Source organism: Musca vetustissima, unplaced genomic scaffold, assembly GCF_032173495.1.
Source record: "Musca vetustissima isolate MV318-11 ecotype Yass unplaced genomic scaffold, APGP_CSIRO_Mvet_v1 utg93086, whole genome shotgun sequence".
Lineage (NCBI taxonomy): Eukaryota > Metazoa > Arthropoda > Insecta > Diptera > Muscidae > Musca > Musca vetustissima.
Window position 1 is genome coordinate 24,782 of NW_026882436.1, and position 15,493 is coordinate 40,274.

A 15,493-nucleotide genomic window follows, 5' to 3' on the forward strand; every position below is an offset into this window, starting at 1 on the left:
AAACTTTGGGAAGATTTCATACAGCAAAATCCAATAAACCCAAGCAATAGAATATTGTGGAGGGTGGCCGAATGCAGAGGCATACTTTTATTTGTTTATATTAATAAAATAAAAATACACCGAACTAATTCTTAAACAGCTTGAAACAGAACTAAACGTTTGGTTTTTTTTTTTTGTTCTTCTTCTTGTGATGAATACATTATAAAGTTTTGTAAACGTTTTCGAAAAGTTCAAAGTTTATCAGATAACATGTGAAACGTTTTTTTCGGCTATTCACAATGCCAATATTCTGGCTTAGGTGACGTAGATTTAATGTTTTGTTTTTTTTTTATGAAATACAAATTTCATTAAACTATCAATGAATCAAGTTCTAAACATACAGAACGCAGGGTGTGGTCGATAGTCGATACCCTAGGTATAGAATGTGAATTGACAAGGGGTTTAAGGGTAGGATACAATAACAACGGTGCGAGAACAGTACCTCAAACATTATCCATATTTGGATGTTAGAAAATTACTAACAACATTTTATGCATCGATAGCAAATTTAATGATCTTTAAATCTGGTATCGGTCATGGAGAAACCCCCAACGTATTGTGGTCAATTTATATTTTCTATAAATGAATTTATATCTAGCAGCTATGATGACAAATCCGAACAGAAAACCTATCGTGTCTCACAAATCAAAACTTACTTTCCAATGACTTTTGAAGATAGGGTCCATCGGAAATATAACAGCTCCCATACTGAGGCAGATCTCAAGAAAATTTGGCAATATTTAAAAATGGCTTTCGAAAAAGTGCTACAATCCGCAGGACTCCAATGGATGAGTGCAGCAACCCGCAACTATGTCTTGGAAAAACTTCATCAAATGAAACTTAAAACACCCGCCCTTAAACCCGAACTTTCCAGCGATGAAGCAAAAAATTACCATTTACCGGCACCAATTTCGTTGACAATGTCAAGGCATGGATGACATACCAATCGATATCTATTCAGCACACAATGCCATCGTGCTCAATTTGGTACCGTCCCAGTGGCCCTACTGCAGACCTATTGCATTGCCGGTCATGGACTACCTAATGCCTTGGTATTTGCCAAATTAGGTAGTGTCCTATCCCATGAATTATTGCATGGCTTTGACGATGATCGTCGTCAATGGTGAGATCGGAGGATTGCCTCCGAAAATTTTGATCAACTCAAAGAATGCTTTTCGAACAATATGCCTCATACATTTATGCTGGTCATCCCCTCACAATGGTTGTATCCATCTGGCCTATAAGGCCTACCTTAAATGGTTGACTGAACACACCAGACTGCGTTATTAATTGCCGAATTATTTCATAGTTTCTCCTATGATAATCGACAATTATTTTTTATTGGCTATGCCCAACTGTGGTGTGATAATGTTGATCTAAAAATATAATAATTCGATGCCAATGTCAAGGAAACAATCATATTTTCCATATTGAACTTTGCAGCGAAGAAACAAAAGAGTTACAATTCTATACCGATTTCGATGCCAATGTCAAGGCATTAAAAATCTTCATAACCAAGAAAAAAATCAATAAACTCTCGCGACCGCTACAGCCCATGGATGACATAGCAATCGATACCTATTTCATACAAAATTCCCTTATGTTCAATTTGGTAACCGCCCCAGTGGCCCTACAATAGCAACCCTATTACATTACCGGTCATGGGCTACCCAATACCCTGGTATTTGCCAAATTTGGTAGAGTCCCATGAAATATTGCATGGCTTTGATGATGATGGTCGTCTTTATGTCAAATATGGCAACATTCATCAATGGTGGGATCTACAATCCTCCGAAAAATTTGATCAGCTCAAAGAATGCTTTCGTAATTTCGTACAAATCGAAAGATATATAGGGACTTTGGAGCACCAATTACCTTAAATCGGACACAAAAAAATATATGGGAGACATATCTAAATCTGGACCAATTTTCAGGAAACTTAACACACATAATTTCAGACTTAATTCAGTACGCTATGCAAAATTTCGTAGAAATCGTAATATATAGGGACTTTGGTGCACCATTTACCTTAAATCGGACGAAAAAAATATATGGGAGCCATATCTAAATCTGGACCGATTTTCAGGAAACTCAACACACATCATTCTAAACTTAATTCATTACTCTATGCCAAATTTCGTGCAAATCGGAAGATATATGGGGACTTTGGTACACCATTTACCTTAAATCTGACGAAAAACATATATGGGAGCCATATCTAAATCTGAACAGATTTCCACGAAACTTGACACACATCATTCTATACCTAATTCATTACGCTATGCGAAATTTCGTGCAGATCGAAATGTATATAGGGACTTTGGTACGCCATTTACCTTAAATCGGACGAAAATATATATGGGAGCTATATCTAAATCTGAACCGATTTTTCCCCATTTCAATAGGGTTCGTCCTTGGGCCAAATAGGTGACCTATGCCAAATTTCATCCAATTCAGAACATAAATGCGACCTGTAATTTGTTTACAATTTTACATGGACAGACAGACTGACGGACGGATGGACGGATATGCATAAATCGACTTAGAAAGTGATTCTATGCATATCCTTAAAATAAACCATGTGTCTACCTCGTTTCCTTTTGCCTGTTACAAACATGTGCACAAAGACATAATACCCTGTACCACAGTGTGGTGAAGGGTATAAAAATCAATGCCTTTGAATGGGTCTTAGAAAAACTTTTCTTTGAATTTTATTTTTTATTGTTTTTAATTTTTTTTTTTACTTTATGTCTATTCTCTATACTAAAAATAATCATCCATTTTATACATCTGCAATAGAAGAAGAAAAAATTAAAATTTTTAAAATTTCGAATTTTGTTAAATTACTAATTTTTACCTCTTCGATGTATTCCTGGATGACGGGGAGATCTTAGCTAAAATACAATTTAGTTTTTCGTTCCTAATAAATTTCACATTTATTGGAACGATTCATATTACTATCCGGTGGGCAATTAAACTCCTTAGAGAATTCCTCAAAATTCGACAATGGTCCAATGACACGATATTTCCCCGGTACATGTAAATCGGTTGAGGTTTGTAAATTTTTCACCACCGGATGGACATCATTGCACCACAATTGAGCATAACTGATAAAGAATAGCTTCTTTCCGGAATATTGAAAACGTGGCAGGGATTCAATGGGTAGCGTACCCATCGAACGAGCTTCATCTTCATACCAACGTAAATAGGCAGCATAGGCGAGGCGTACACCGCCATTATCGGCAATATTTTCCGATTGTGATTGCATTTCGGGTAATTTACGACCATTATATGTATAATGTTTATATTGATCTATGAAACATTTAGTGCGATTTTTAAAGTGCTCCGTGGAGGTGGTGTCCCACCAATTGTGACTGTTGCCGGCCTTATCGAAATTTCGTCCAGTATCATCGAAACCGTGTATTAGCTCGTGAGATATCAACGAGCCCAAGGTGGCATATTGTACAGCATTCGGATAGAGATTGGACCAGACAAAATACGGCTGTAGTAGCGAAACTGGGACTTTGATTTTATTCTCCACAATAATATTGGCCGGTGTAAAGGACAATATTTCTCCGGCCTCCAATGCTGAGGGTGGTTCCTGTAGCTTTTGCCTTGTATTTCGTACACTTAAAATCATGACAGCTTTCAGATTTTCCAAAAAGTTCTCTTTACTCAATTGAAGATCAGCCAGCTCGGCGGTGAAATTCCGTTGTTCATAGGAATTAATTTCTAATTGCATGGCTTTGAGTTTATCAATGGCATAGTTACGGGTCTTCTCACCAATCCACTGTAGTCGTTCGGAAAGTAAAGTTTGTTCGAATGTTGTCTGAATTTCGTGCCACATAAAATCAATGGCCTTGGCGGTATTATTGTTGCTATTGATCCGCCTATAGATAATGTTATCCAGATTTTTGGCAAAATACCGCTTTGTTCGGCTGATACATTTCGATTGCAGCTCCTCATGACTTCGGGGTACCTTGACCATGAAGTGTTCGAGGAAATTATAGAAAATGTAATTGGCCACGACGCGGCGTGGTGTCTCCTTCACCAATTGAATGACATTTTTCTGATAGTCCTCGGCCATTTCATAGACCTTATCGGTGGGTGTGTAACCCAATGAAATATTGATGTATCGCCTCAAATCCAAATCTTGACCATATTTTTGAACCAAATCGTCAATAGTTGTGAGTTGGGTAATATCGGTTACCTGCAGACCGGCGGTGGCATCTATCATACCCTTGGCCAAACCAATTTCAAATTCCAATAATTCCTTGGCAGTTACCTCGGCCAATTCTTGTGGCAGTTTCAAGAAGAGTTGTAGATTCTTCGACATTTTACTTTTGTAACCCTCACGATATATGGCATTACCCTCATCCAAATACATAGATTTCGATTCCAAAGGTAAACCACGATAACCAATATATAAACGATTCGTCGTGGTATCGGCATAGTCCACCATTATATCATAGCCGAGAATTATGTGTACCCCATATTTATAGGCCATTTTCCCCACCAAGGCCAACCAATCGAATTCATGGCGCTGCCATCGATCACCAACCAGTACCGGCATTTCACCAAATTCCTGGGAAATTTCTAATAATTTTTCCCGATACACATCCTTGAGTGAAGACAAATTCATGCATGAATCATAGAACACTTTCACCTTACGATCAATCTCATTGAATCCGGCCATATCATCGGAAGTTAAAACCTCGGCGATTTTACGATTAAACGATTTCAACACAGCCTCAAAAAATCCCGTTGAGGCACGTTCCAAGGTATTGGCTGGGTTATAACGATTCCATTTGCCACAGGCAAAGGCATAGAAATTATCACAAGGATCGACAGTTTCATCCATTAAATTGTGGATCTCCGCTGCCTTTGAAAGGCGTTTAATTTCCTGATTAAACAAATCTTGATCTGCGGGATGGCCAGCAGCAGTGCCCCAGGTGCATAATATTGAATACAAAATTAAAAAATAAAACACTTTCGACATTCCGAATTGGTTAGGTGTTCGGTTGGTTGGTTGATCTTGACGTTATAATTTCAATATTACAACTGAACGGAATGTCGATGTCGAATTCCTTGTGGTATTTTATTTATTTATCAACAAACGATTATTGAGCTCACACACATTTGTGTGTACATAGGGATATTTTTTGTTGTTGTATAGCGATAAGCTTATCTCACTTTCTCCATAACCGCAGGAAATATTTATTTTCTCTTCTCTCTTTCGTGCGTCTTAAGAGTAAGCAATGGTATGAACTAAACAGTGAATGCTCTTTGTGTTTTTGATTTAAAAATAATTTTCAATATCGTTGGCTGTGGCTAAATCAGGTATTTAAAAAATACGAAGTCACAACAATTGTTATCTTTTATTTATTTTGGATCAAGACACACAAAAACACGGCTTTGTTTGCATGCTGTCTAAATTTGCCAAGTGGTGTAGGTAATTTTGAAATTGTATTTGTTCTGATTTTAAAATAGTCGTGGATTAAAAAACATCTATCATCCATTCAAAAGGCGTGGATTTTTAAACATATTTTTTTCTAGCATCCAATCAATATCCCTTAAAAAATCCACACCTTTAATGGACATCGAAAAAGTATTCCTAAACAAATACACGCCTTTGATAAGCCTCACAAAAATATTCTTTAACCAGTAAGAAAAGTAGTAAAGTCGGACGGGGCCGACTATATGATACCCTTCACCACCTTGGGTATATTCAGGAGATGAATCCTAACAGACGTCGCATTTTTAAAGGACCAGTAAAATGAAATTGGATCCATAAACATGTGATTCTGCAACCTATACTAAATTTTTCATTTGGTCAGATATATATGGGAGCTATATCTAAATCTGAACCGATTTTCACTAAACTTAACACACATCATTCTAGACCTAATTCATTACGCTGTGCCAGATTTCGTGCAAATCGAAAGATATTAAGAGGCTTTAGTGCACCATTTACATTAAATCGGACGAAAATATATATGGAAGCTATATCTAAATCTGAACCGATTTTCACGAAAATTAACACACATCATTCTTGACTGTATTCAGTACGCTGTGCCAAATTTCGTGCAAATCGAAACATATATAGGGACTTTGGTACAACATTTACCTTAAATCGGACGAAAATATATATGGGAGCTATATTTGAATCTGCACCAATTTTTCGAAACTTAACAAACAGCATTTTAGACCTAATTCAGTACACTATGCTAAATTTCGTGCAAATCGAAAGATATATAGGGACTTTGGTGGAGCATTTTCATTAAATCGGACGAAAATATATATGGGAGCTATATCTGAATCTGCACCGATTTTCACGAAACTTAACATATACCATTCTAGACTGTATTCAGTACACTGTGCCAAATTTCGTGCAAATCGAAAGATATATAGGGACTTTGGTACACCATTTGGATAGACCTCGAAAAAATAGTCTTTAAAAATCCACGCCCTTGGATAGACCTGGAAAAAATAGTCTTTAAAAATCCACGCCTTTGGATAGACCTCGAAAAAATAGTCTTTAAAAATCCACGCCTTTGGATAGACCTCGAAAAAATAGTCTTTAAAAATCCACGCCTTTGGATAGACCTCGAAAAAATAGTCTTTAAAAATCCACGCCTTTGGATAGACCTCGAAAAAATAGTCTTTAAAAATCCACGCCTTTGGATAGACCTGGAAAAAATAGTCTTTAAAAATCCACGCCTTTGGATAGACCTCGAAAAAATAGTCTTTAAAAATCCACGCCTTTGGATAGACCTGGAAAAAATAGTCTTTAAAAATCCACGCCTTTGGATAGACCTGGAAAAAATAGTCTTTAAAAATCCACGCCTTTGGATAGACTTGGAAAAAATAGTCTTTAAAAATCCACGCCTTTGGATAGACCTCGAAAAAATAGTCTTTAAAAATCCACGCCTTTGGATAGACCTCGAAAAAATAGTCTTTAAAAATCCACGCCTTTGGATAGACCTCGAAAAATAGTCTTTAAAAATCCACGCCTTTGGATAGACCTCGAAAAAATAGTCTTTAAAAATCCACGCCTCGAAAAAATAGTCTTTAAAAATCCACGCCTCGAAAAAATAGTCTTTAAAAATCCACGCCTTTGGGTAGACCTTGCAAAAATAGTCTTTAAAAATCCACGCCTCGAAAAAATAGTCTTTAAAAATCCACGCCTTTGGGTAGACCTCGAAAAAATAGTCTTTAAAAATCCACGCCTTTGGGTAGACCTCGAAAAAATAGTCTTTAAAAATCCACGCCTTTGGGTAGACCTCGAAAAAATAGTCTTTAAAAATCCACGCCTCGAAAAATAGTCTTTAAAAATCCACGCCTTTGGGTAGACCTCGAAAAAATAGTCTTTAAAAATCCACGCCTTTGGGTAGACCTCGAAAAAATAGTCTTTAAAAATCCACGCCTTTGGGTAGACCTCGAAAAAATAGTCTTTAAAAATCCACGCCTTTGGGTAGACCTCGAAAAAATAGTCTTTAAAAATCCACGCCTTTGGGTAGACCTCGAAAAAATAGTCTTTAAAAATCCACGCCTCGAAAAAATAGTCTTTAAAAATCCACGCCTTTGGGTAGACCTCGAAAAAATAGTCTTTAAAAATCCACGCCTTTGGGTAGACCTCGAAAAAATAGTCTTTAAAAATCCACGCCTCGAAAAAATAGTCTTTAAAAATCCACGCCTTTGGATAGACCTCGAAAAAATAGTCTTTAAAAATCAACGCCTTTGGATAGACCTCGAAAAAATAGTCTTTAAAAATCAACGCCTTTGGATAGACCTCGAAAATCCACGCCTTTGGATAGACCTCGAAAAAATAGTCTTTAAAAATTCACGCCTTTGGATAGACCTCGAAAAAATAGTCTTTAAAAATCCACGCCTTTGGATAGACCTCGAAAAAATAGTCTTTAAAAATCCACGCCTTTGGAAAAACACGCCTTTGGATAGACCTTAAATAGTCTTTAAAAATCCACGCCTTTGGATAGACCTTAAATAGTCTTTAAAAATCCACGCCTTTGGATAGACCTCGAAAAAATAGTCGCCTCGAAAAAATAGTCTTTAAAAATCCACGCCTTTGGGTAGACCTCGAAAAAATAGTCTTTAAAAATCCACGCCTTTGGGTAGACCTCGAAAAAATAGTCTTTAAAAATCCACGCCTTTGGGTAGACCTCGAAAAAATAGTCTTTAAAAATCCACGCCTCGAAAAATAGTCTTTAAAAATCCACGCCTTTGGGTAGACCTCGAAAAAATAGTCTTTAAAAATCCACGCCTTTGGGTAGACCTCGAAAAAATAGTCTTTAAAAATCCACGCCTTTGGGTAGACCTCGAAAAAATAGTCTTTAAAAATCCACGCCTCGAAAAAATAGTCTTTAAAAATCCACGCCTTTGGGTAGACCTCGAAAAAATAGTCTTTAAAAATCCACGCCTTTGGGTAGACCTCGAAAAAATAGTCTTTAAAAATCCACGCCTCGAAAAAATAGTCTTTAAAAATCCACGCCTTTGGATAGACCTCGAAAAAATAGTCTTTAAAAATCAACGCCTTTGGATAGACCTCGAAAAAATAGTCTTTAAAAATCAACGCCTTTGGATAGACCTCGAAAATCCACGCCTTTGGATAGACCTCGAAAAAATAGTCTTTAAAAATTCACGCCTTTGGATAGACCTCGAAAAAATAGTCTTTAAAAATCCACGCCTTTGGATAGACCTCGAAAAAATAGTCTTTAAAAATCCACGCCTTTGGAAAAACACGCCTTTGGATAGACCTTAAATAGTCTTTAAAAATCCACGCCTTTGGATAGACCTTAAATAGTCTTTAAAAATCCACGCCTTTGGATAGACCTCGAAAAAATAGTCTTTAAAAATCCACGCCTTTGGATAGACCTCGAAAAAATAGTCTTTAAAAATCCACGCCTTTGGATAGACCTCGAAAAAATAATCTTTAAAAATCCACGCCTTTGGATAGACCTCGAAAAAATAGTCTTTAAAAATCCACGCCTTTGGATAGACCTCGAAAAAATAGTCTTTAAAAATTCACGCCTTTGGATAAAAATCAACGCCTCGAAAAATATAGTCTTTAAAAATCCACGCCTTTGGATAGACCTTGAAAAATAGTCTTTAAAAAATCCACGCCTTTGGAAAAACACCTTTGAAAAATAGTCTTTAAAAATTCACGCCTTTGGATAGACCTTTAAAAAATATTCTTTAAAAAATCCAGGCTTTGGATAGACCTTGAAAAAATAGCTCTTTAAAAAATCCACGCCTTTGGATAGACCTTGAAAAAATAGTCTTTAAAAATCCACGGCTTTGGATAGACCTTGAAAAAATAGTCTTTAAAAATCCACGCCTTTGGATAGACCTTGAAAAATGCTATTTAAAAAATCCACGCCTTTGGATAGACCTTGAAAAATTCTATTTAAAAAATCCACGCCTTTGGATAGACCTTGAAAAATTCTATTTAAAAAATCCACGCCTTTGGATAGACCTTGAAAAATTCTGTTTAAAAAATCCACTCCTATGGATAGACCTTGAAAAATGCTATTTAAAAAATCCACGCCTTTGGATAGACCTTGAAAAATGCTATTTAAAAAATCCACGCCTTTGGATAGACCTTGAAAAATTCTATTTAAAAAATCCACGAATTTATGAAATCCACGCCTTTGGATAGACCTTGAAAAATTCTATTTAAAAAAATCCACGCCTTTGAATAGACCTTGAAAATTTCTATTTAAAAAATCCACGCCTTTGGATAGACCTTGAAAAATTCTATTTAAAAAATCCACGCCTTATTTGGCCCTTGAAAAAGAAGTCTTTAAAAATCCACGCCTTATTTGGACCTTGAAAAAGATAGTCTTTAAAAATCCACGCCTTTTGTGGACCTTGAAAAAATAGTCTTTAAATATCCACGCCTTTTGTGGTCCTTGTAAAAATAGTCTTTAAAAATCCACGCCTTTTGTGGACCTTGAAAAACTAGTCTTTAAAAATCCACGCCTTTTGTGGACCTTGAAAAACTAGTCTTTAAAAATCCACGCCTTGGCTAGGCCTCAAAAAATAGTCTTGAAAAAATAGTCTTTAAAACATCCACGCCTCAGACATGTCTTGAAAAAATAGTCTTTAAAAAATCCACGCCTCAGACATGCCTCGGGAAATAGTCTTTAAAAATCCACGCCTCAGACATGCCTTGGGAAATAGTCTTTAAAAATCCACGCCTTTGGATAGACCTCGAAAAAATAGTCTTTAAAAATCCACGCCTTTGGATAGACCTCGAAAAAATAGTCTTTAAAAATCCACGCCTTTGGATAGACCTCGAAAAAATAGTCTTTAAAAATCCACGCCTCGAAAAAATAGTCTTTAAAAATCCACGCCTCGAAAAAATAGTCTTTAAAAATCCACGCCTCGAAAAAATAGTCTTTAAAAATCCACGCCTCGAAAAAATAGTCTTTAAAAATCCACGCCTCGAAAAAATAGTCTTTAAAAATCCACGCCTCGAAAAAATAGTCTTTAAAAATCCACGCCTCGAAAAAATAGTCTTTAAAAATCCACGCCTCGAAAAAATAGTCTTTAAAAATCCACGCCTCGAAAAAATAGTCTTTAAAAATCCACGCCTCGAAAAAATAGTCTTTAAAAATCCACGCCTCGAAAAAATAGTCTTTAAAAATCCACGCCTCGAAAAAATAGTCTTTAAAAATCCACGCCTCGAAAAAATAGTCTTTAAAAATCCACGCCTTTGGATAGACCTCGAAAAAATAGTCTTTAAAAATCAACGCCTTTGGATAGACCTCGAAAAAATAGTCTTTAAAAATCCACGCCTTTGGATAGACCTCGAAAAAATAGTCTTTAAAAATCCACGCCTTTGGATAGACCTCGAAAAAATAGTCTTTAAAAATCCACGCCTTTGGATAGACCTCGAAAAAATAGTCTTTAAAAATCCACGCCTTTGGATAGACCTCGAAAAAATAGTCTTTAAAAATCCACGCCTTTGGATAGACCTCGAAAAAATAGTCTTTAAAAATCCACGCCTTTGGATAGACCTCGAAAAAATAGTCTTTAAAAATCCACGCCTTTGGATAGACCTCGAAAAAATAGTCTTTAAAAATCCACGCCTTTGGATAGACCTCGAAAAAATAGTCTTTAAAAATCCACGCCTTTGGATAGACCTCGAAAAAATAGTCTTTAAAAATCCACGCCTTTGGGTAGACCTCGAAAAAATAGTCTTTAAAAACCACGCCTTTGGGTAGACCTCGAAAAAATAGTCTTTAAAAATCAACGCCTTTGGGTAGACCTCGAAAAAATAGTCTTTAAAAATCCACGCCTTTGGGTAGACCTCGAAAAAATAGTCTTTAAAAACCACGCCTTTGGGTAGACCTCGAAAAAATAGTCTTTAAAAATCCACGCCTTTGGGTAGACCTCGAAAAAATAGTCTTTAAAAATCCACGCCTCGAAAAAATAGTCTTTAAAAATCCACGCCTTTGGGTAGACCTCGAAAAAATAGTCTTTAAAAATCCACGCCTTTGGGTAGACCTCGAAAAAATAGTCTTTAAAAATCCACGCCTTTGGGTAGACCTCGAAAAAATAGTCTTTAAAAACCACGCCTTTGGGTAGACCTCGAAAAAATAGTCTTTAAAAATCCACGCCTTTGGGTAGACCTCGAAAAAATAGTCTTTAAAAATCCACGCCTTTGGGTAGACCTCGAAAAAATAGTCTTTAAAAATCCACGCCTTTGGGTAGACCTCGAAAAAATAGTCTTTAAAAATCCACGCCTTTGGGTAGACCTCGAAAAAATAGTCTTTAAAAATCCACGCCTCGAAAAAATAGTCTTTAAAAATCCACGCCTCGAAAAAATAGTCTTTAAAAATCCACGCCTCGAAAAAATAGTCTTTAAAAATCCACGCCTTTGGATAGACCTCGAAAAAATAGTCTTTAAAAATCCACGCCTCGAAAAAATAGTCTTTAAAAATCCACGCCTTTGGATAGACCTCGAAAAAATAGTCTTTAAAAATCCACGCCTTTGGATAGACCTCGAAAAAATAGTCTTTAAAAATCCACGCCTTTGGATAGACCTCGAAAAAATAGTCTTTAAAAATCCACGCCTTTGGATAGACCTCGAAAAAATAGTCTTTAAAAATCCACGCCTTTGGATAGACCTCGAAAAAATAGTCTTTAAAAATCCACGCCTCGAAAAAATAGTCTTTAAAAATCCACGCCTCGAAAAAATAGTCTTTAAAAATCCACGCCTTTGGGTAGACCTCGAAAAAATAGTCTTTAAAATCCACGCCTTTGGGTAGACCTCGAAAAAATAGTCTTTAAAAATCCACGCCTTTGGGTAGACCTCAAAAAAATAGTCTTTAAAAATCCACGCCTTTGGGTAGACCTCGAAAAAATAGTCTTTAAAAATCCACGCCTTTGGGTAGACCTCGAAAAAATAGTCTTTAAAAATCCACGCCTCGAAAAAATAGTCTTTAAAAATCCACGCCTCGAAAAAATAGTCTTTAAAAATCCACGCCTTTGGGTAGACCTCGAAAAAATAGTCTTTAAAAATCCACGCCTTTGGGTAGACCTCGAAAAAATAGTCTTTAAAAATCCACGCCTTTGGGTAGACCTCGAAAAAATAGTCTTTAAAAATCCACGCCTCGAAAAAATAGTCTTTAAAAATCCACGCCTCGAAAAAATAGTCTTTAAAAATCCACGCCTTTGGATAGACCTCGAAAAAATAGTCTTTAAAAATCCACGCCTTTGGATAGACCTCGAAAAAATAGTCTTTAAAAATCCACGCCTTTGGATAGACCTCGAAAAAATAGTCTTTAAAAATCCACGCCTTTGGATAGACCTCGAAAAAATAGTCTTTAAAAATCCACGCCTTTGGATAGACCTCGAAAAAATAGTCTTTAAAAATCCACGCCTTTGGATAGACCTCGAAAAAATAGTCTTTAAAAATCCACGCCTTTGGATAGACCTCGAAAAAATAGTCTTTAAAAATCCACGCCTTTGGATAGACCTCGAAAAAATAGTCTTTAAAAATCCACGCCTTTGGATAGACCTCGAAAAAATAGTCTTTAAAAATCCACGCCTTTGGATAGACCTCGAAAAAATAGTCTTTAAAAATCCACGCCTTTGGATAGACCTCGAAAAAATAGTCTTTAAAAATCCACGCCTTTGGGTAGACCTCGAAAAAATAGTCTTTAAAAATCCACGCCTCGAAAAAATAGTCTTTAAAAATCCACGCCTTTGGGTAGACCTCGAAAAAATAGTCTTTAAAAATCCACGCCTCGAAAAAATAGTCTTTAAAAATCCACGCCTTTGGGTAGACCTCGAAAAAATAGTCTTTAAAAATCCACGCCTTTGGGTAGACCTCGAAAAAATAGTCTTTAAAAATCCACGCCTTTGGGTAGACCTCGAAATAATAGTCTTTAAAAATCCACGCCTCGAAAAAATAGTCTTTAAAAATCCACGCCTCGAAAAAATAGTCTTTAAAAATCCACGCCTCGAAAAAATAGTCTTTAAAAATCCACGCCTCGAAAAAATAGTCTTTAAAAATCCACGCCTCGAAAAAATAGTCTTTAAAAATCCACGCCTCGAAAAAATAGTCTTTAAAAATCCACGCCTCGAAAAAATAGTCTTTAAAAATCCACGCCTCGAAAAAATAGTCTTTAAAAATCCACGCCTCGAAAAAATAGTCTTTAAAAATCCACGCCTCGAAAAAATAGTCTTTAAAAATCCACGCCTCGAAAAAATAGTCTTTAAAAATCCACGCCTCGAAAAAATAGTCTTTAAAAATCCACGCCTTTGGATAGACCTCGAAAAAATAGTCTTTAAAAATCCACGCCTTTGGATAGACCTCGAAAAAATAGTCTTTAAAAATCCACGCCTTTGGATAGACCCCGAAAAAATAGTCTTTAAAAATCCACGCCTTTGGATAGACCTCGAAAAAATAGTCTTTAAAAATCCACGCCTTTGGATAGACCTCGAAAAAATAGTCTTTAAAAATCCACGCCTTTGGATAGACCTCGAAAAAATAGTCTTTAAAAATCCACGCCTTTGGATAGACCTCGAAAAAATAGTCTTTAAAAATCCACGCCTTTGGATAGACCTCGAAAAAATAGTCTTTAAAAATCCACGCCTTTGGATAGACCTCGAAAAAATTGTCTTTAAAAATCCACGCGTTTGGATAGACCTCGAAAAAATAGTCTTTAAAAATCCACGCCTTTGGATAGACCTCGAAAAAATAGTCTTTAAAAATCCACGCCTGTTAATGATGACCCGTTGAAAAAATATCCTTTAAAAATCCACGCCTTTGGATAGACCTCAAAGATATTCTTTAAAAATCCACGCCTTTGGATAGACCTCAAAAAGATATTCTTTAAAAATCCACGCCTTTGATAGACCTCAAAAAATATTCTTTAAAAATCCACTCCTTTGAATGGGCACAAAAAAATGTTTTAAAAAATCATCTGTAAAAATCCAAGCCTTTCTTGTTCAATTTTTTTTTTAATTTTTTTAAAAATTAAAAACAATTCAAAAAAATTTTTCTCAACAATTCCCCATTTATTAAAAAATAAAAAAACGACAACAAAAATCCTTCATCATAACAAATTTAATAAATTATACACTTACTAACCGGATTCATATTACTACCCAGCGGGCAATTAAATTCCCTAGAAAATTCCGGAAAATTCGATAGCGGTCCAATTACACGGAATTTCCCCGGTACATGAGTATCGGTGGAGGTTTGTAAATTACGCATTGCCGGATGGATATCATTGCACCATATTTGGGCGTAGCTAATAAAGAACAACTGTTTGCCATTGTAGTTCAGACGTGGTAGGGTTTCACTTTCCATATTGTGGCGGCTACGCATGGCATTATCGTACCAATGTTGATAGGCCGCATAAGCCAAACGTACACCACTATTATCGGCTATATTTTCCGACTGTGATGCCATTTCGGGCAACAGTTTGCCATTGTAAATGTAATTCTTGTATTGATCGACAAAACATTTGGTACGATTTTTAAAAGCTTCCGTGGATTTGTCATCCCACCAATTACGACTATTGCCAAATTTATCAAAATTCCTCCCGGTATCATCAAAGCCATGAATAAGTTCATGGGATATTAGAGATCCCAGGGTACCATATTTCAATGCATTGGGATATGTATTGGACCATACATAGAATGGTTGCAGCAGGGAGACGGGGACTTTGATACGATTCTCGATTAGAATATTGGCGGGGGTGAATGATAGCAATTCTCCAGCATCCAATGGTGCGGGAGGTTCGTATAATTTCTTCCGCGAATTTTTGGCACTCAACATCATTGCCGATTTCAGATTCTCCACAAAATCATGTTTGTTCACAACGAGTTGACCAAACTCCTCACTAAAATTCGTCTTCTCATAGGAATTAATTTCAATTTTCATGGCATACAACTTCTCCACAGCATAGTTGCGGGT

General features: G+C 36.2%; 2 protein-coding genes across 2 annotated transcripts; both read right to left on the bottom strand.

Annotated features, from left to right (window-relative positions):
• Positions 1-2,959: 2,959 nt before the first annotated feature.
• On the bottom strand, positions 2,960-5,038 carry LOC133328840 (neprilysin-1-like). Its single transcript, XM_061537347.1, has one exon. It carries the CDS (start codon positions 5,036-5,038, stop codon positions 2,960-2,962), a length of 2,079 nt encoding a protein of 692 aa, XP_061393331.1.
• Positions 5,039-14,637: 9,599 nt separating this feature from the next.
• LOC133328841 (endothelin-converting enzyme homolog) lies at positions 14,638-15,487 on the bottom strand. Its single transcript, XM_061537348.1, has one exon. It carries the CDS (start codon positions 15,458-15,460, stop codon positions 14,639-14,641), a length of 822 nt encoding a protein of 273 aa, XP_061393332.1. The 5' UTR covers positions 15,461-15,487; the 3' UTR covers position 14,638.
• Between the last annotated feature and the right edge of the window lie 6 nt (positions 15,488-15,493).